This window comes from Pseudonaja textilis, chromosome 2, assembly GCF_049901715.1.
Source record: "Pseudonaja textilis isolate UNSWEBS1 chromosome 2, rPseTex1.2, whole genome shotgun sequence".
Lineage (NCBI taxonomy): Eukaryota > Metazoa > Chordata > Lepidosauria > Squamata > Elapidae > Pseudonaja > Pseudonaja textilis.
The window spans coordinates 81,557,757-81,579,536 of record NC_141991.1 but is presented as its reverse complement, the minus strand read 5'-3'; the positions used below and the strand labels follow the sequence as shown (position 1 = coordinate 81,579,536).

The 21,780-nt window shown below is 39.5% G+C and overlaps 1 protein-coding gene across 3 annotated transcripts; it reads left to right on the top strand.

The window, feature by feature from the left end:
- Positions 1 to 1,416: 1,416 nt before the first annotated feature.
- ZCCHC10 (zinc finger CCHC-type containing 10) lies at positions 1,417 to 21,367 on the top strand. Of its 3 annotated transcripts, none has more exons than XM_026696432.2 (4): positions 1,417 to 1,554; positions 6,788 to 6,946; positions 10,303 to 10,344; positions 17,745 to 21,367. In XM_026696432.2, exons 1-4 carry the CDS (start codon positions 1,505 to 1,507, stop codon positions 18,025 to 18,027), a joined length of 534 nt encoding a protein of 177 aa, XP_026552217.1. In that variant the 5' UTR covers positions 1,417 to 1,504; the 3' UTR covers positions 18,028 to 21,367. The 3 variants fall into 3 exon arrangements, with proteins under 3 accessions (XP_026552217.1, XP_087780585.1, XP_087780586.1); XM_087924459.1 differs by lacking the exon at positions 1,417 to 1,554 and adding an exon at positions 1,581 to 1,751; XM_087924460.1 differs by lacking the exons at positions 1,417 to 1,554; positions 6,788 to 6,946; positions 10,303 to 10,344 and adding an exon at positions 15,690 to 16,322.
- The last annotated feature ends 413 nt before the right edge of the window (positions 21,368 to 21,780 follow it).

The window sequence follows — 21,780 nt, the reverse complement described above, 5'->3', positions numbered from 1 at the left end:
CTGCTAGGATAACAAGGATAGGCACTAGACACGGATGGCAAAAGATGAAATTGAAAAATTATTTTTATATTTATATAAATATTAATATAAATTCCTTTATGACTTACGTGTAAATTATTTCAAATTTTCCATAGACATTTCAGCCTATGTGTCTGATTTATAAAGAGAGGCCTAACAAATGTGCTGTGTTTATAGGGTATCATACCAGAAAGCTGCCTTTTCATTCTTATATTCTGAAAAATTGAGAAAGTAGGTGTTGGATTAAAAATAAAAAACAGTATCTTAACAATTGGATAATATTCTAATGTCTGCCCTTCCAAAAGAAATAGTTGATTTTATCAATGGTATGTAATTAGTTACATTCTGTTTATAATCTTGTAAAGACCAATCCAATTCTCATTCATTAAAAAGGCCAATTACAGTAAATAGATATTGGTTGAACAAGTAGTAGATAAATTACATTTATTTTAGCTTTGGTCATACTTTGTGCGAAGATGACTAAGCATAAGTTCCAATCTGTCTGAGTCATCAAAATCTTATCACATTATAACTTGTGATGTGTAAAAGTGTGTGCAGATATGGGTACCTGCAACATAATACCTCAGCTAACAATTGTCAATAAGAAAAACAAAAAAGTTTGGATAGTGGACTTGGCAGTACCTGGAAATAGTAAAAAAAGAATTTGAGATAATCACAAAATATAAATACCTGAAAATAGAAGTAGAATAATACATTTAACACCATCAAACATCCACCTATCCCAGGTTGGGAAAGACTTGATAGGCGGATAAAAATGCCAGATTCGGTCTGAGCATCTGCCTGATTGTGTGATGAACCATAATACTTCCGTTCCATGTAAGCAAAATATAACAAGGAAACAGTGGTACAATAAATATTTTTTACATTATGATTTCTTCTTCTTTTTTTAAGCACATAACACCACAAACCATACCACATACATTCTCAAGTAATAATCCACTTTTATTCCTATGGATTTTAGAACCTCACTGTATGAAGTTACGACTCTGGCAGTGTTACCTGAGATTGCAGAAGGATATGCATAATTTTGAATGTTCTACCACTCTCAAAGAAATAAAGCGGGGGGGGGGAGGTGTTTCCATGTTAGAGACCAGCATCTCCCCCGCCTCCTTTTTATAGCTAATGTTCTCTTTTAAGAAAGAACTTGCAGTACGAAATGGCTTATTCCATTCTGATTGGACATCAAAAGTACTTCAATAAAAACTGCTCTGTTTTGGCCAAATCCTCCAGAAAAACTGATTACTAATAGCTCGGAAGAAGGCGAAGGAAGGCGAGAGATGCTTGGGAGGAAAAAAGAGTGCGGGCAAGCAGAGGAGAGCAAAGACGCCCATCTACGATGCCCAATGGTACAGTCCGGACGTTCCCCTCCGCATTCTTTTCACGGGTTACCGAAATACGTCACCCGATAGAACAGGAAAAGGGAGGGTGGAATTCCCGGCATGCCTCATGAGTCCGTGCCCGGCCGATGGCTAAGATGGCGACTCCCATGCATCGTTTGATTGCTCGGAGACAAGCGTGAGTGTGTGTGTGGAGGGCAAAGAAGGGCTTGGCGAGGGAGAAGCTACCACTCAGGGCTTCTCGAGAGAGGGGCGTTAAGGGAGCTGGAGGCAGTTCTGCGGGCGAAGGATGGGAGGGAATCCAAACCACTTGCTTCCCAGCTGTTATGGGAGGACAGCGCTAAGAGAGAGAATTGGGAAGACCTTTTTAAAAAGGCAAGAAATAGTTGCATGTGTGCAATTGGTCTTTTAAGGAGGCTGGATTCGCGTGTACGAGTTGAGGGGGCAGGTGCTGAAGTACCTAGAATTCCGCTGCTTCTGCTTGGGGTCAGGGAATAGAGACGTGCGAAAGATGTCCTAGCCCCCGTGATAGTAACCTCTTTCGGTCCGTTGTGTGTTGGGGTATGTTTCTTTCAGCATCGCTTGCTGTGGAAAACCATACTGAGCAAGCGGTTTAATGGGTATCTGGGCAGTTCTGGTCGTAACTTCTTGCCCTGTTTATTTTGCTTGGTGGCGTGCACCTGCAAGTACCGTCCTCCGTAACTTTCTCACAAAAGGTTACTTGTTCAAACATGGTGAGAAATAAAGTGTAGTTGTTTCCTGTGCAGCACTGCTTAAATGTTATGTGCGATGTGATTCTACACAGTCTTATATAGAATAGAATCAGTGGGCAAAGGTGTACAGTAGTGAGCTGAAATATGGTTTGTTTGGTGTGTTTTAGTGTACTGTGTGAATCGGTCAAACTATGGTTTCATAAATTGATTAAATACATTCTTACACTTCAAAGATTTCAGTAACACAGTTTAGATAGATTACATTAAATGTAATGCATGCCTTCTAATTAGCTCTTAATTTAACATTTTATAGTGAGCTTTCATTAATAGTTCTGGCACTCTGTGTTTTCTCTCTGTAAATCTAAATATTTTGCAACCCTGGAATTAGTTAAGAGGTTCTTAACTTCTTAGGAATCTTTTATAACATTCATTTAATTCTAAGTCTTCAACCCTGTCCCATTTGTTATTTATATAACACACACATACTTTCAGACTATATTATCTAATCTCACAATTTTTAGTATTCCTGTCAGCAATAATCAGAATTTGAAACTATCAAGCAGACAATGGCAGCTTCTCTGAGACTGGATGTCATTCATAACTTTAAGGAAGCAATAAACCATGGTTAAATGAGCCACATAAAATGAGAGCCCAGTTGTGTGTCTTAATTTTCTAAAATTAATCATGTTCGTAAACATTGCTTAGATGTAAAATTAAGGTGGTTTTCTTTTTGTGATAAGAGAATATCACAGGATATTAATTTGCAGTAATGTTTGTGTTCTTGAATAGACTGTTTGATTTATACACACACTCTGATGCTTTGCTTCATTTCATCTGAACTGGTCTTCAGACATTCTGTTGCCATTTTCCACTACATCATCAGAAGAAGCTTATTGCAAATATATGGTGAAATTTTTGTGTAGATGTTTTGATGGCCCATTCAGATATTATCTATGTTATATGGTAGCTGCATTTTGATTCTTCAATCCACAGTTTTCAATCTACAGTTTAATTGTTCAGGGCTTTTCTGGTTCTCTTAGAGCTGCTGAAGTACAATTTTCAACATTCTTCGCCATCAGCTAGTGGAGTTATAGAATTATTTTTGAGACTCCTAAAAGATTACCCTATTAAGGGGAATAATCTCTTACCTTTAGTTCTGTATACGATCTTATTCTAATCCAGTTAATTGGAAAGATATGAATCTAAGAAGTGAACAGCCCAGCCCATATGCTATATATCTTTACAGGATTGAAAATTCTGCTAAATTACTTTTATGAATGTAGTATTAAATACTGGCAACAAAATACTTTATTTAAAAATCTAGAACATTATTAAAGAACGAATTTTCCATACTCATATAACAAACAGCAATATTTAATAAAGTAATCAAATCTGTTTAGTTAGAAATAGAGTCTAAAGGATTTTAAACATTCAATCTTCATTCTCACCCTTTCCTATCATAATCTTTTTAGCAAAATCCTATCTCTGTGCTTGAAGTTTCAGTTTTGATCCTTATATTATTTCAATTCTATTTGTACTCTTTCAAGCAGCAAGTAATAATGGCCATTTCAGTTGCAGCAACTCTATACCTTAATATGACTGCATAAAGAACACAATATTTTTGCAAGAAAAATGATAATGGGTTCATAAAATACTCTTAAAATCATGTGAATGTGTGAATGAAATACATTAGGAACAACAAATTTTTTTCTGATAGTGTCATGATATAATTTAATTTAGTTTACATTGCAATCTCTTTTGCAGTCTCCCAAACCCTACTTTTGTATTATTTACAATGGGAGTGGGAGGTGAATGGAAAAATATGTTATTTAAATCTTGCAGAAGCTAAATACATTAATTTTATCCCTGAAATTTGGTGTGGAGTTAGTTCGCCCCCTGCAGTGCATTCTGAATAAGCACAGGAGCTCTAATACAAAAACTAGAACAAAAACACTTAACATTTTTTTAACTTGTATCCTGATATCACATGAAAGTATCTAAGTGAAAAAGATTGCATCACAACACATCATAAATCTTCCTCTAAATTATGCTGTTAATTCTGAAAGAGATAGCTAATATTGAGATTTAAAGATGACTTTACAGACTAGAAAAAAAGCCCTTAAATAAAAATTCCAAGGAAGCGAACATTGTATTTGAGTCAGTACAATACACGCTTTTGAATTATTAAGATACATTAAGTTGGTTTGTATTCAAAAACTGATGAAATTCAAGTCAAGTAATCTGTGGATCAATCATATAAATTCCAATTAGGTCAGTGATTCACAGCAATATTTTAGCAAAATTTGAATAGCAAAGTAACCAGTGAGTGTTGGTTTTATTGTGACTGTTTATCTACCATACTAAGCCATGAGTTGTTCAATTTATAAGTTGCTGCATTTGCAGAACTTCCTGAACCATTAACTGTGACTGATATAAACTGCGGTGACTGAATTTGAATAGCCTGCTGAACTAAAAGTAAATAAAGTATATTTAGCTTGTTTTTGTGAACCCAGCCATTGTGGGCTCAACCTAACATCTTTCTATACTTAACATATATTATGAATTAAATATGCTCCAAAGCTGGTTTTAAATGCTTTGAAATGATAGCATTCCAAACAATGAATTTCTGAATTGCATAAATGAATTACTGATAGTCCTTAAAAAAAATGAATGTGCCAACTATCGTGATATTTAGGTATAAAGCATTTAATAATGACATCTGTTGAATTTGACTGCTGTTAAACAATGTAAAACGTTCCTTGTGCCGAGTTATTAACATGCATTTAAAAAGTGACAGATCGTAATAACCATCAACAGCTTATAGGAGGGGAGCTGTTTTAAGTCAGTTGATTGGTGTGCTAGCCACAACAATTCCAATCAGATGTTGGGGCCATCAGCATGGCCCAGTGACAAGGATGAAGAAGAAGGTGCTGGAGAATCTTGGCAAATGGTCTGGATATTCTGCTGAATATGGCTGCAAGAGTTTGGGCAACAGCAGATTCTCTTTGATGATAAGAGCTGATTGGCGGTAGAAGGAGGAATTGAAGGCTGGTGAAGGGATCAATCAGCCTGGGCCTTATGGCTGCTAAACAGCTTCTGGTTTGGGATGACAGCTATCTGGCCTTTGTCATGCAGGAGTTGAGTTGTGGGAAATATGGCGGGAGATAAGAAATAGGCCTCACTCAGGAAATGTAGTTCTGATGTCTTGTACCATTGCTGTGTTTCAGCCCACTGCTCTCTGTCACATTTCTTAATCATTGAATCTTCAGAGGCCCAGGCTTTTGGATGCTGCTACTAAATTCCAGGTCAATCCATAATAAACCTCCCGCACTTGTGATAAGGATGAGAGGGCTACCTAGCATATATTATTGAAACTTGGATGAGCATAGAAGAAGATTGCCTTCTTGGAAATCTGCCTGCCTGGGGTTCAGCTGTAATATCAAGCTAAGGCCAGGAGGTGGAAGCAGGGACTAGCTTTGGTAATCTAGGACATTCTGATGACATTTAGAGGAGCTATCTCAAAATAGAATAGAATAGAATGCTTTATTGGCCAAGTGTGATTGGACGCACAAGGAATTTGCCTTTGGTGCATATCAGTGTACATAAAAAGAAAAACAATACATTCATCAGGAATCATAAGATACAACACTTAGTGATAGTCATAGGTTACTAAATAAGCAATCAAATCATACTAGGAAACAAAACAATGTAAATTGTAGAGATACAAGCAACAAGGTTATAGTCATAAGTGGGAGGAGATAGGTAATAGGAAGATGAGAAGAATAATAGTAATACAGTCTTAGTAAATGACTGGACAGGAACTTCTGTAAAATTGAGTTGTAGGGATCAGGTGGAATACAAATAAAATAATTCGTACTAGAGTGCAGTTTCTGTCTTGGTGTTTGGAGGTTGTAGGGATCTGGAGGGGGAAGAATAGATTCCAGATCAACTCTAGCAAAACTTGGGTGCTAGGATTCCCTTATGCCAGTGATTTATCATCCTTAATTCTGTATGGGCATAGAATGAATGTGCTATTTGGGGGTCCTCCTAGATCATGGCTCCTTTTTGAGGAACAAATGGTAACTATGACCAGGAATAGCTTTATGTTGCATGCTGGCTTTGCCCTTTCCTGGACATCCACAGAACACAGTGTTCATTGTAACTTGTTCTGTGGTTATCTTCCATTGGGCTACTGAAATGGGCTCTACTACATTGGCTGATTTGAAGGGCATCAGACAACTAGTTGTTGCAGAATCTGATAACCATATTGGCTACATCTGACATGCCCAAGTTAACTTTAGTTACTCAGGCTATCCTGGCTCTCAATAGGCTTCCGGGTATAATTTAAGTTGTGAGTTGTACCTATAAAACCCTTTGAGTCATGGGGACTGGTTATTTCAGGGATCATCTTTCTTTAGTTATCTCTATCCATCCCATCATATCTATCAGGAGGAACATACTGAATTTCTTTGATTAGCAAAAGCCATCCTGCATCTGCAGGTCTCAGAAAACATGATTCAATAAATGAAATTTATTGAACTGTGAGGATTTGAGTAATCAAGTTATAAATAATGTAACTATAGCAAAAGTTAATTTAAAACTGCCACCTAATTTCAAGCAAAGTAGGGTCAATGTTTGTTCTCTTTGACTTTTTAAATAAAAACAACTGGTCTCAGTCACTTTTATGTATTTCCACAGGGAGGCAAATAAACAACATGTAAGGTGTCAGAAATGTTTGGAATTTGGACACTGGACATACGAATGTACAGGGAAAAGAAAATATCTGCATAGACCATCACGAACAGCAGAATTTAAAAAAGCACTTAAAGAAAAAGAGAACCAGCTACTTCAACAAAGGTATGATTTACTATGTAAAAGATTATATGTCATTTATAGAAAAATATATATGTACAAGGAAAAGACAATGAAAAGCTTTGAACAAGTTCTGGCCTACAGATGCATCACATGTTGACCATGCCCACGCCCAGTTTAGTGAAGGGGGGAAATCATGATATATCACGTGACGCTGCTGTGGCACTGAGAGTTTGACACCCCTGCTTTAGCTTGAGAGAATCCTGGGTGAGGTTATCAGGAGTTAAATGAACAGCCTTTTGTCAGTATAGGTATTGACAGTATTGACAAGGTCAGTAAAGCATTAATTCTCTGCTTCCAAAACAGAGATGAAATTTTGTATTGGCAAAAATGCTGCTTTTCTGTTTTAACATGTATCTGGCAGGGTTATATGATGGGCTAGAAAAGTTAGAAATAGTGGAGGTGAGTACATTTCTTAACTTGTTAAGTCCCATGAGACAAGCAAGCTCAGAAAACAAGAACCATTTGGATTTCTGAAAATACCTTTATTGCTTTCAGGGTTGCTACAGAATCTTGAAAGCCCACTAATAGTAAAGCAGTTTTTCAGACCAATTAAGCAAAGTTCTGCCCCCTCAGTGGAACCTTACCAGAAGCATTCTGATATTGAAATGGGGCTGTCTCAATATAGTTGGTATATCATTGGAATGCTTACTGTGATACTGAGGTGGTCCATTACAAATTTAAACAATCCAGGAGTTCATGAAGTCCTATGATGAGGATAAAGAATTGGTGCCTTAAGTTAGGATCAAGTCTCATGTGAATAAGGCAAATCACAGAGAAAGATTGGAAGCAAACTTTTGCCCAGATGTAAAACCACTGCCTATGAGAAGCTGCTAAAACACAACAGAAGGGAAAAGTGGAATTGAATTTGCTCATCTTCTTCCGGGCACAGCTAGTTACTCTGCAATTGGAATTGTCTCTGCCCTCTCACACTTAGGGAAAAGGGATTCTAGGCCCCTACAGATGCAATCTTGACATTGAAATAGTTCCAATAGTGGTAATGCTCACCATTAGTAAGATCTTACACAGTGTAAATTATGATTTGATGGAGATGCTAATGATTACACAAAAATAATGTGGAGAACATTCTGCCACGTTTTTAGAATGGGTTCTGGCAAGGCTGCAGTTTGAGGACAAAACTGCCTGTTTAGAAATTGAAATGTTTCAAATTGGAAATGTTTGACACATCTCATGAAGACTGAAACTTGTGCATGGGAAAAGAGAATATTATTTTGCTGCCTCTTCTCTTTAATTACGGGAAAACCATTAAAATAGACATAAGTTCATAAGGATGTATGTTTGGACATAAAGTCCGAGCAAGCCTTTGTCAAGTTTATGAATCGGTTTGTAAAACAATTGCAGTGGGGTTTTAATATCTGTCTGTCTATCATGATCAACAGAACTCTGACAGTAGCTATTTAAGTCAGTAGTCAATACATTCCTCCAGTTCAGTTTTGAACTATTTTCTTTCATGAAACTATTATGTGATCACTTTTTTCTTATTCCTTGTTTGTTATTTCTTATTCTGCTGGTATAGGGGTGTCAAACGCAAGGCCTGGGGGCCAGATCCGGCCCACGGGGTGCTTAGATCTGGTCCACGGGGCCACCCTGGAAATATTGAAGGACCGGCCCACGGTGCCTCTGCCAGCAAAAATGTGGTCCTCCTGAGCTTCATTTTGCTGGCAGAGGGTAGCAGGAGGCCGTCCCAGCCAAAACCAGAGCTTGGGAGCCTGTTTTCTCTGGCAGAGTGCTCAGGTCATAGCCATCCCCAACACGGGTGATATCAAGCTGGCCATGCCCACCCCAGCCCCCGAGGTCAAATACAACTCTGATGCAGCCCTCAATGAAATTGAGTTTGACACTCCTGTGCTAGTAGTTCAATTCTCCCTTTGTTGCAGTTCTGCATTTTATTTTTCTTTGCTTTTTAGTCCTTTCACCCCATTTATTTTTCTAGCATTGTTTTCCTGCCCACTCCCTCACTATTTATCCTCAAAGTTAAAAGTATTCATGTAATTCAAGCTTATGCATTATTAAATGGAGATGGAATGTTCTGTTTCCCTTCGGACTGTGCCAAATTCCAGGGAGGCAATTTGGACCATGCTATTCTGGGTGGAGATTCTGTTTTTTCCAGAATTAAATTGTGAATCAGCAGTATTCCAATGTGTTCTGAACACAGCATTCCAGATGAATCAGCCAAATAGTCCCTGAAATGATATGTCCAGGAGTTCAGATTATCCAAAGAGAAATATACTTTTCTAGAATTCTCTGAAATGGTCCATTTCTGTCTCAATGTACTTTGCGCATCCTAAGGACGTTAAAATAATAATTCAGTGAGATGTTGTTCAAAGTAGACATATTACAAATGTGGTTTTTTCTGCTTCTGTGACTTTTTTTTAAATAGGAAGAGACTAATTTTTATTAACACTTTTGTTTTGGTGACATCACCTTTTTTCTATATAATGGACATTTATTTACCTTAAGAGGGCAATGCTGGACATTTCAGTCCAGCAAATAAATCAGGGTTGTTATGCTTTTTTAGAAATATGTTGAGGTAATAATAGCTATTCTAGACTAACCAAAGAAGTATCCAGTTTGTATTCCTATATGGCTAAGATCTTTTCTTCAAAGTTTGAAAATTTTATTGGCAATTTAAATACCATAATTTATAGTTTATTCTGCATTCTGTTATTTTGTTGCTGATAAAAATATTTGAAATATTATCCTTTAATCTTAACTATTTTTTCCTATAATCTTAGTTTAAGCTTATCTGCCTACTACATGCATGAAAGTCAAAACTATGTATTCTCAACTCTTAACAAATTAATAGGCAGATGGGTTTAAACAGGAAAGATTTAGTTAAGATTAAAGGATAATATTTAAAACATTTTTTTAAAAAAAGTTCAGTGTACTTGCTTTATGATATCTGAATTACTTATATTAAGATACTCTATTACAGTTAAACATGTGCAACTAATACTCTTTTAAGTTGGACTTAATCAAAAGAAACCAAAATATGCCAAAATATTTTTTTCATATAGGAACAATAATTATATGCTATTTAGTTATGAATGTTTTTGAATGATTTACTAATAACATTTATTTAAATAGGGTTAGGGTTATTTAAATAGTGTAAATATGCAGTTGTATTTATTTAGTACTTTTTATTGTTTTGTTTATTTTTTATATCTTAGATTTCCATCTTTGCCTTTATTTTTCTTATTTGTTAAGAAACTGATTTTGATCTAATATTAGTGCAGGTTTTCTAATTGAAGTCTGTAAAAAAATACATATTAATTGAAGTAATTTCTTTCTTCCAACTGATTCCCTTCCCTCCCAATCAGCTCTGGCGAATGTACTACAGACAGGAAGAACAAGAAGAAAAGGTATGTGAAGAAATAATTTTAATAAAATTAAATAGATTTCATCGCATGAATAGTTTCATAGTATTGTTATCTTTCACTTGGACTCATACTGACATGCTCTCCGTTCTCCTCCATGCTGCATCGGGAGCCCAGGATGGGTTGACTCCTTCTTAGGATGTCATTTAGCTGAGTCTGTACTAAGATATTAAAGCTTTTGACCCCAGCTTTTGACTCAGCTTCTTTCAGTCAGTAGCTGTGTCTCTGAAAGCGTTCCGTTAGATAGCAATAAACAATGATCTTCAGGACTTTTTTCCTCACTTCAAGCAGCTCCCAGGGATCTAGGCAGTTGCTCTTCCAGAAAAGCAGGGCTCCCTCTCCTGCAACGTTGGGAGCAACGTTGCCAGAGCACTGTGCAGGCAAGCTGTGCAGTGTCTTGAGACCTCCCCCACGCCTGCGGTTTGAGCGATCGTAAAAACAATTGGCAAACCGCTAACAGCGCCAGCCAGCTGATCGTGTGGCCTGCGGCTGTGCTTTCTTCTGCTGACTTCGCTCGGGGCTTTTTATAGATAAAGAGCAATTCTTCAATCTTGGAGCCCGGTTTCCTAGTCAGTGGCCATCTTGGATTGAAGCCTTATCTCATCGAAACCAGAGATAAACGTAAAATTCTCTCTTCCTGTGGGAAGAAAGCCGACTATCACCCAGCTCCTTATCAACCTCCTGCTTTTCGAGTGGAGACCTCCTCCCACTTCCCTCACTCTCAGAGGCCGTACTCCCAACGTCAAGACCAACATGCGGAAGCATCTGGCAGGCAACAACGTTTTGCTGGTAAACGGTCCTTTCGGGGAGGAGAGGGTCATTCCTTCCCTCGCTCTAAGTAATCCCTCATTCTCCCCACCCATCGGAGGTTGCCTAGCCTTCTTTGCCTCCAAATTGGAGGAGTCAACAACAGATGCCTGGGTGCTCAGCACTGTTAGGTCAGGGTTACAATTGAACTTCCTAATGCCACCCCCAGAAAATTTTTTGATCTGTCCTGTCTCTCAGGACATTTCAAGGCAAGCCCTCATGAATCAGACCATTCAACACCTTCTTGACATCAGGGCTATTCAATGTTCCCCCCTCTCAATGGGGATGTGGGTTTTACTCTCACCTTTTCATCGTTCCCAAAGCCTCGGGGTGGGGTGTGGCGAGCCATCCTTGTTCTAAAATTCCTCAATCAATTTGTAAAATACAGGCGATTTAAAATGCAGACTCTGCATTCTATTTTAGAGAGCGGGAGGGCGACCTCCTCTCTTCCATTTATCTCACTGAGGCTTACCTCCACATCCCAATTTGGCGTCATCATCGCCAGTTTCTCCATTTCTTTTATCAGAATACCCATTACCAGTATTGAGCACTTCCCTTCAGCCTCTCATCGGCTCCAAGGGTTTTCACAAAGGTTCTGGCAGCATTGATGGCATCTCTGCATTCTGTTTCAGTGAGGATCCAATGCTACTTGGATGACATTTTGATTCTGTCCTCTTCCATCCGTGCGGCCCATTGGGATCTGCAAGTTACCCTGTCATATCTCCAGAGCCATGGGTTTTCCATCAACACCAAAAAGAACCAGCTCTCTCCCACAACCAAATTGCAACACTTGGGAGCAGTCATCGATACCACGTTGTGCCAGATTTTCCTGTCCCCAGCTCGTGGAAAGAGCCTTGCAGAGATCATCAGCCATATCCAGCAACTGTCCCCCTGTCACTGCTGTCCAAACTTCTGGGGAAAATGGTCTCCTGTATTGGCATCGTCCCATGGGCTTGGCTCTACTCCCGATTGCTCCAATGGTTCCTGCTTCCCTACCAACAAGCAAGAACCAGCCACTCATCCATCAAGGTCCCACTCCCGCCACAAATCCGGCAATCTCTCAATTGGTGGCGTTCCCCATCAATCTGGAAGGGACTCCTGTTCAGGGACCCAGACAGGCTAGTGATAACCACTGATGCCAGCCTCCTGGGTTGGGGTTCTCATATGCAGGGCCAGATAGCTCAGGGCGTTTGATCCAGGTCAGAGCAGACCCTTCCCATAAATTGGCTAGAGCTCAGAGCCATTTTTCTGGCTCACACGCATTTCAGGCTCTCGTGTTTTAGTCCTTACAGACAACATGGCCGCAGAGGCTCATGTCAACTGGCAAGGGGGGACGAGGTCCAAGGCCCTCATGAGAGAGTCTCAACGGTTGGGGTTACGGGCAGAGAAACACCTGTTGTCAATCTTGGCGGACCATATCTCCGGAGTCGACAAGTCCCAGGCCAACTGGCTCAGCAGGAGCCTAGTCGACCAGGCAGAATGGTCCATTCCTCTGTCTCTATTCAGGGACCTTTCCCTCAGATTCGGAACACTGGAGGTGGATCTCTTCTCCACTCCTCAAATGCCCAAGTCACCAGATTCTTCACCAGGTTTCCTTGCCAGGGAGTGGAGGGGACCAATGCTTTTCGGTGCAGATGGCCCAAGGGTCTCCTCTACGCCTTCTCCCCGCTTCCCATCATTCCAGCAGTAATTCGGAAGATGTTGGAGGAACAAGCGGAGCTCCTCCTCCTGGCACCCTACTGGCCAAGGAGGCCCTGGTTTGTGGACCTGGTCAACCTATTGGTGGCTTCTCCTTGGAGGATCCCAGCCCATCTAATCTCCCTTCACCAGGGGGCTCTGCTCCATCCAGAGCCCCAGTGGCTCAAGCTGACCATGTGGAACTTGAGCAGCAGCGGCTAGAGGAGGCTGATCTCCCAGAAAGGGGCATCCTCACTAGCCTGGCATCTCTCAAACCTTCTACAAGGTGCATCTATGATGCCACCTGGAAAGCCTTTTCCCAATGGTGCCTTAGGGAGAGTCTCTCTCCTGCTTCAGCCCAGTTGGCAGAAGTTCTTAGATTCCTTCAGCATGGTCTAGAGAAAGGTTTGGCCCCCAACACTTTATGCAGGCAAGTTGTGGCCCTCTTCTCGGTTCTCTTATGGGGTTCGCTTCCTTCCTTATCCCACCACCCTTCAGTCAGGAGGTTTTTGAAAGGGGCTTCCAACCTGCACCCGCCGGTGGTTCACAGGTATCCTTCCTGGGACCTTCATTTGGTCCTTAATGCCCTAACGAAACCTCCCTTTGAACCCCTTAGAACAGTGTCTGTCCGTTTCCTGACTCTGAAGGTAGTGTTCCTCGTTTCCATCACTTCAGCCAGGCGGGTTTCTGAGCTTGCTGCTCTTTCCATCAGACAGGACCTTTGTTCCTTTCACGATGATAGGGTTGTTCTCCATTTGGACGCCTCATTTATTCCAAAGGTTAACACCTGGTTTCACAGGTCTCAGAACATTGTGCTGCCTGACTTCTGCCCCCTCCCGCACCATGACTTAGAGCGGCAGTGGCACATGCTAGATGTAAGAAGGGCTCTTAGAATATACATTAAGCGCACTTCCTCCTTCTGGAAGTCAGAAGCCATGTTTGTTTCCTTTTTCCCTTCTCACTTGGGGTACAAGGCATCTATTAGCAGGTGGGTCAGGACTTGCATTGAGCAGGCCTACAAAGCTGCGGCCCTTCCGGTTCCCTGAGGTCTGATGGCGCACTCTACCAGAAGCGTGGCCACTTTTGCTGCCTGAGCGACCCAAGCATCCTTGGAGGAGATTTGTTGTGCGGCCACGTGGACATCCCCGTCTCCTTTCATCAGACACTACCGTCTGGATGCCTTTGCCTCGGCGACTGCAGCCTTCGGCAGACGGGTGCCTCAATGAGTGGTTCCACAGTCGGTGTGTTGAACCGGATGAGGACCCGCCCGTGGACATACAAGCTTTGGTGTGTCCCATCCTGGGCTCTCGATGCAGCATGGAGCAGAATGGGCATTGGTAGAAGTTACCGTGAACGCCCTTTCAATCTATGCTGCGAGAGCCCAGCCCCTCCCTTGATTTGTCGGAGAGGGTAAGACATATTTCTGTATTCATTTGTGCTTTCAGAGACACCTTTCAGTCTGTCAAGTATCTTCGCCAAAGCTGGGGTGTCTTCCGGGGTCTGGCTTTTATATTTTAGTACAGACTCAGCTAAATGACGTCATAGGAAGGAGTCAACCCATCCTGGGCTCTCTTGCAGCTTAGATAGAAAGGGCGTTTTACGGTAACTTCTATCAACGCTCATTTCCAATCCTTTCTTAGCTTGAAAGAAGATATTCTTTTTAATATGATTATTATTTTTATTTATATCTTTTCTGTTATTAAAGGAAACTAACAATAGTAAAAATGCCAACACAGAAATATAGTAAAATGGTTTAAATGTCAAAACTTTTTTCACATTGAAAAAGGCTAGCTAAAAAACAAACAAACATGAGAATAACTGATAAACCAGGCCTAAGCCCACACTAGCCCACACTATTTTGTTTCCACATTGGCAAGCCAAATGTCTCTGAGGTGTTCATAAGCAGTGGTTGGAGACCTAATCCCTCCTGTCATTGTTGCTCTGTAACTGGTATTTGGAGACACCCTGCCAACCCAAGAGAAACATTTGAGTCTTCAAAACTAAGCCTTTGATCTTGATCGACTGCATACTCAATTAATCCTCTTTTGAAGGCATATCTAGGCCATCACCACAATTGGTAACGAATTTCATAGGCTAGTTATATGTTCTGTGAAGATTTAAAAAAAAAAAAGATTCTGAACTTCCTTTCAGCCATTTTCATGGGATGAAAATCTGATTCTATACTTTTGAGAAGAAAATGTACCTCAAGAATGTTTCCCTCCCCCATCCCCAGTTGTCAGGCTTTATGCAGGCTCCCTGCAACTCTTGGCTCTCCAGGCACTTTTTTTCAGAAATTGGTCCACATAGTAGAAAGATTTCAGACACAACTCAGTTTGATTAGGATTTTTTTTTTTATACCAGACAAGCATGAAGCCACATACACCTAAAAAATGTGTCCCCTGCACTATACATAAATCAAACCCCTTCTGTTTATATTTCCAAGTCAGTAAATACCTGGATGTTCTTCTGTAGGCCTTGAAAGGCACTTGGTCTGTGTTGACAAAACAGTGCTCTCTAGCCCAGTTTTACTGGTTTTCAGCTGAACAATTTTCATTCCTTGCATTACTTTTTCCTAATGTCTCCTAGCTGTATTAGTGACTGCTGTGTTTTTCTCAGCTACTATGTATTTTTATTTTTGTAGTTGTGAATGTACTTCTTTTAGCTTTATTTTAAATATCGTTGGCTGCCTTAGTCATTTTCCCTTGTAAGGCTGCGACAGGTCAGGATGGGTGATACTCTCCTTTAGCTGCTTAGGACTGTACAAAAGGCTTATTAGCCTAGCTCCACCCACTCCAGGTAGCCCCTCCCAGTTTCTATTCAGTCCTTAGCAGAGTAGGACGCAGAGTATTGCCTCTCCTGCCTTTGGGGTTTTTTGACCAAAGGCAGTCTTGCAAGGAAATCCTTAAAAAAGAGAAAAAAAGAGAAAAAAAGCTTCCGTTTGTCTCCCCCTTTTGAATTTGGCACTCTGCTACACAGCTGATGTTTGGGAGCCACCAAACAGCTGAGGACTGCTCTGGAGGTCCGGAGGGGCCTCTTTCAGCCCTCCGTGGCGAAGAATCAGAGTTTCTTTGGTCAGAGGACTGTTTTGCAAGGGCAGGCGATTCTGCCCTCGTTGCAGAGCTGCGGAACTGCTTTAGGCTTGCCACGGCAAAGAGAAAGCTGGTTTCTTGTCAGGTGGCTTTCTGAAGAGCAGAGGCATCGGCCACACTCTACTTGGAGCCACAGGATCGTTCCTTCCCCCGCGGTGAAGATTAGCAGCAGCTGGAAGTGCCGCTGCGATTGGGGTTGCATTAGAAAGCAGCGAAGTTCAACAGCAGAAGGAACCTCATGGCAGGCCATTGCAGAAGGCAGTGGCCTTTTTGGAAGAGTCTTGTGGCCAGCAGTGGCCATTTTGAGAAGGTCTGTGGGCCAGCAGTGGCCATTTTGGGAGGACCTTGTGGCCAGAAGAGGCCATTTGAAGATTCCAGAGCGTTGTTCAGGTAAACAACGCCCATTTGGTGCGATTTCTTGCTGGGACTGACTGAACAAATCAAATGTGAAAAGGGAAGACTTTTGAGTTCTTAAAATATTTTTGTTTCATCTTCAGTAGTTTTCAATCTGTGATATTGCCTCCCCCCTTCCATGTAACAGGCATACTGTTTACGGTATTATGGATGTGGATATACTATAGATTTTTATAGAACCATTATAATGATGACAATTTTATTTTTAGTCCATTCCTTTTCTAGCATGGATTTCTGCCTTTTTCAAAGCTGCTCCACAATGACTCGGTACATTCTCTGACCTAACAGGGGTTCCCACAAATACCCAAGACCTTTCCTGGGTACTTAAAGGGGAAAAAAAATCAGAGACCAGACTCAGTTTCTGAGGCCATACATTCTGTAGCTTGAGAAAAATATAGAAGGCCATTCTGTTTGCTGGCTAAACTGGTCTTAAAATGTGAGAGCTCCTTTAAGAGGGCCTTTCCTGCTTCACAAGCTCTGTTGAGTTAAATCCAGTGGTGTACTGGAGCCAGCTTGAGAGAGAGCCAATTGTTAAGTGTTCTGGAATGTTGTGAGCCAGTTTAGACCAGAGCAGAGCTGAACTGCAACAGTTGACATGCCAGTCACCTATTTGGCAGTGCAACAGTAGCAATGGAACTGGCAGAGCCAGTTGTTATACATTTATCAGCACACCCTTGCATAAATGGTTGTGAGATAGCAAAATTCTAAGCTGTCTTAAGCACTGAAAAAGAACCTTAAACTTTGCCTGGAACAATCTGTTACAATCCATTCAGATCGTATAACATGGATGGACTATTATATAATGCACCATAGAAACCTTGCTGCAGAAAATTAGACTTTACTTAAATATCTGCAGAATTTCTTGCCTTATCCTCAGGAAGAAGGGGGCAGGGGAAGATACATGAACTTAATGCCTGCTGTAAATCATTGACACAGTAGGAAATGATCTAGTAATTTCTATATCATTGCATGGGCTGATATCTGTGCCTGGAGAATTATTACTTGAATCAATTAAATGTGTTAATTTTTTTAAAAAAGCTTATGATTATTGATGACTATATGGTAAGCCTGTGCAAATCATTTGATAAGGGTCCCTTTCCATCGTGCTCCTCCCCAGGCAAGGATTTGTTCTTTGACATGCCAGTCTCAGGAGAACCTTGAAGCAGCAGATTCTTCTGCTTTGAGAGAATGTATGCTGAGGCAAAACCTCACAGAATAGGCCTTCTGCAAGGTAAACTGAAATGTCAGCCCTTGAGTGAATGTCAAAATATTTGGGGAGAAGATGCAAGCTGTCCCCTAATACTGTGTATTTTTAGGTTTTTTCCCTACTAAAAATCTAACATCTTTTAGTAAAATTGCTAAATAATGTCTGGTGGTTCTTTTGAAATTTCTGTCCAGGTCTAAAAGTGTGACAAGTTCTAGCAGCAGCAGCAGCATCACTTCAGCTAGCGAGTCTTCATCAGAGAGTGATGACTCCTCCTCCTCTTCATCAGATGACAGCGATAGTGATGAAAGCACATCCAGTTCTTCATCTTCTCCATCATCCAGTAGTTCTTCTAGTTCTTCTGACTTTGAAACAGAGTCAAGTTCTTCCAGCAGTAGCAGCAGCAGCAGCACAGATAGCAGCACAGATGATGAACCACCAAAGAAAAAGAAGAAGAACAATTTAGTGCGATGCTAGGACTATGGTGGCATTAAACAATAATTCCCATTGGAAATGCATAATGGCCAAACGAAACTAACCAGTTGTCTGTTTTTACAGTTGTAAAACGGTATGTGTTTTTACATAGTAGTTGATAGGCCATAAGCTGTTAAATGGCAAGTAATACTTACTGAAAGAGTATTTTTGTGGATTACTGTTTAATAGGGAATGCTACCTTCTTTTTAATTTTTAAAGAAATGTAATATTTATATGAATTAAGGTCCAGTCATCCTGATGTTTACATGCCAGAAAGCAGAATATATTTTCTGAATCATCCTGTGTTATAGTCATACAGCAATCTTGTGTTTACATCAGTTTTATAGTCTACGTAAGATGGAAGGAGAATATGAAATTTGATTTCAGATGGCTAAGATACCCAAAGCCATATTTAATGTCCCTCCTCAGTTACAGAGAAACAATATTGCATTTTGTACAGGAAAAGCTTGTTTGAAAAAGTAAAAAAAAAGTTCAATATTGTAGTCAATTAATGGTTAAGTATCAAATTGTCATTAATTGGATTCTTTTGTGATTGGTATCCTATATACTGATCTTATTACCATCTCAGTCCAGTAGGATTGTTCAGCCTATTGAAACCAGACTCTGTCTCAATTGCCCTTCTAGACTTACAAAAATGATGCTAGAGATCTGGCATCATACTGAGAAGTGTGTATCTTACTACTATTAAGCTCATTCTCTCCTAAAGTCTTGTATCAACCCCTCCTGTAACATTAGGTTTTGATTGACTGCCATATACAACTTCCTTTTGCTCTTTTGTTAATTTTGCTAGTTCCTTCTACTTACACAGTACAAAAACTTGTGGAAGAGGATATGATAGCTGGGGGAAGAGAAAAGTAAGATCTATTCCCTCATTCACTCTTCCAGGCGAAGAAAACTTCATTGAGTATTCTATTGTGTTTCCAATAGAAATAAATATTAGTGTAAGTAAAAAATGGCCAAAAGGAATAAAAATAGTTTATGCTATAGTTTCAAAATTAAAAATTGTTATTTCCAGTTTAGAGGAGGTTAGGGAAAGAAAGAGTTTGGGGTACTTCCTGACTCCTTCTAGTCTTATAACTTACTTTCATATTTTTCTTCCTTTCAGAGAAAGGGATGTGTTTAAATTTACTGTCATGTAAAGCATTAGCTTGGCACCTGGTTGTTGGATAAATATTTCAGCCCAGAAATCCTTGCAAAACTTCATGCTATGTTTTACATTTGGCAAAAATCTAAAATATTTCCAACTAACCATCGAGTTAGTAATGTTTGTTCTTTCTAGCCTGCATTTTTACCTTTTGCCATTTATTAATTGTCCCACCCCCACCAAAATCCTTGAGCTCTTATAGTTGTAATTTAGTGGAATGTAAAAGTCATTGGTAATCAGAGTGAATATTTTTCCAGATCATTTTAAGTTGTCTTTTTAAATGCCGAATCCTTGTTTATGATGACATGGTTTCAGAATAAATTCTTAGGGTTACATTACAGGGTTAAAAAAAGAGCATACTTCTGTTTATTATAGGTTTGGAAGGGAATACAATGACTCTGAAAAGCAGAGTAAAGAAATATCCAAAAAGTAGCATTTTCTAAAACAGAAAGTTATAACATTTAAATAAAAAAATCAATAATCCTGGGCATCCTCTTGCAAAAAGCATTTAAGCCAGAGATATTATTTATTTCACTTTATTTCACTCAAGGCAACACTGATTTCAGTTGACGATGTTGCAAGCAAAAGTCGATAGGGCCACTTCACTTCAAGTTTGCTGCCTCCAAATTACTTTTCTGGAGGCAGATCAACACATCCTTTCCCCGCTGTTGTAATTAAGCTTTTAAACTGCCTTTGTTAATATCAAACTGTTTTTCAATTGTTCAGATTTTAGATTAGCCTTATTTCTGATCAGTGCTTGACAGAGGTGGATGTTTTTTCTCTGCTTCTTCCAGCCTTCTAGAAAGAGGGAGATCTTGGATTGAACCTGAAGGACATGTGGGACAGCCTCATCCTTCTGAATATGTCTTGGATAGAGGTTCTCCATGTTCAAATTTATAGAGGATGAATTTATACAGGATGAATAGCAAATTGCTCCTTAAATCAGAGGGAAACCTTGAAGGAGCAGCCTGCTGTATGAGAACATATGGCACCAACAGTACTTATTATTTTTAGCAACGCTTGTTTCTGCACTTTTGTCATTCTTTAAATAGTGATTTAACATTTGTTGTAATAGCAATTTTTCTTTTCATTCAGATCTAAGTGGTTTAGTGTACCCAATGGGCCTCATCTTATCTACAAGGCTAAAATACTCCTTTTAATATGGTTTGAAACAGAAGCGTGATCCTCTGTCCACTGAAAGAGAAACAGCACTATCCAGTACTAACAAAGACCACCTTCAGTTTTGTAATAAAAATCCTTGCAGGCAGCTATATACATGTCTCTCTCCACCATGCATCAGAATCTTTGCAACAAGCGCAAATGCTTTGATCTTTTTAATCAGACCTGTTCAAGCTTAAAGACTTCCCTAGTTTTTGCACTGTGCATGGAGAGTAGTCTTCAGTGCTGCAACTGAAATGTTTCATCTTTGTGCCTTTCCCTAATATTAAATATGCCCTGAAAGCATTGTAAAATGGAAGAGTTTGAGGTGTTTGCTTTGTCGTCTGCACACTATTTTGGGCACCTAGAAAAAAATATTATACAAATACTTACAATGAGAAAAATATTTATTTTCAGTGGAGCTGGATAAAAAATGATATCTTTAAATATTCCCCCCTTGTGATATTTTTACATAAAAATTATTAGCCTATAATATGCATTTGATTAATCTGGTCATATTCCAATTTAGTGTCATTTATTTTAAAATGTTTATTTTTTGCAAAGCACAAGTTATATATAATGAATTTGAATGGAAAATGCATATTATGAAAGATTGCAGTCCATTTCTTGTAGGTTACAGAAAAGAAATAGCAGGTTATTGTGATGAGTTATAGCTCCTGGCAGGAGTCACAAATCAATACAGTTTCTTTTATAGTTTCTTTTTTGATGGGAGTCTTTTTATGAGGAATATGTGGGAAGGGACATCTTAAATATCCTAGTCTAGTTAAAGTATGAATCAATGATTGAACTATTTTTTTATATTTTTATGAAAATGTGTGTAGAATGACTTTTGAATACAAATGTTCTATTTAAATGTTTATGTAAGTTGTGCATTTTAGTCTGTAACCATTTCTATGTTTTGCAAAATTTAGACACTATAACTCTAAAACTACCAGAAAATTATTTGAATCATGCTATAGAATGTATAATTTAAGAAATTAATAAATTATTAAATGCAAATTAAGGGTTTAAACTTTTTATTTTATAGATTGTAAATTTAGTATGAATACTGTAGATCTTTTCATGATGACTACTAACTGCGATCAAAGATAATGAAAGAACTCTCTAGATGATGTCAGAGACTGTTCAGCTTTACCTACAGGATTGTTGCCTGCTAATTAAGCAGAATGGAAAGAACAAATACAGAGATTTAAAGCCATAAAGAAAAGGCAGTAAAAGTGTTAATGACTCCTACAAATAAGTTTCCTCGAGAATAAGACCTGGTCTTACATATTTTTGCCTCCAAAAGAGGCACCAGGTCTTATTTTGGGAGGATGTCTTCCACTGTCACATTGTGGTGGCAGCAAACAGCAGCCCCACCCATCAGGGGGCCGTGTGGCTGCTGCCGGCCCTCTTCTGCTGCCACTTGCTGC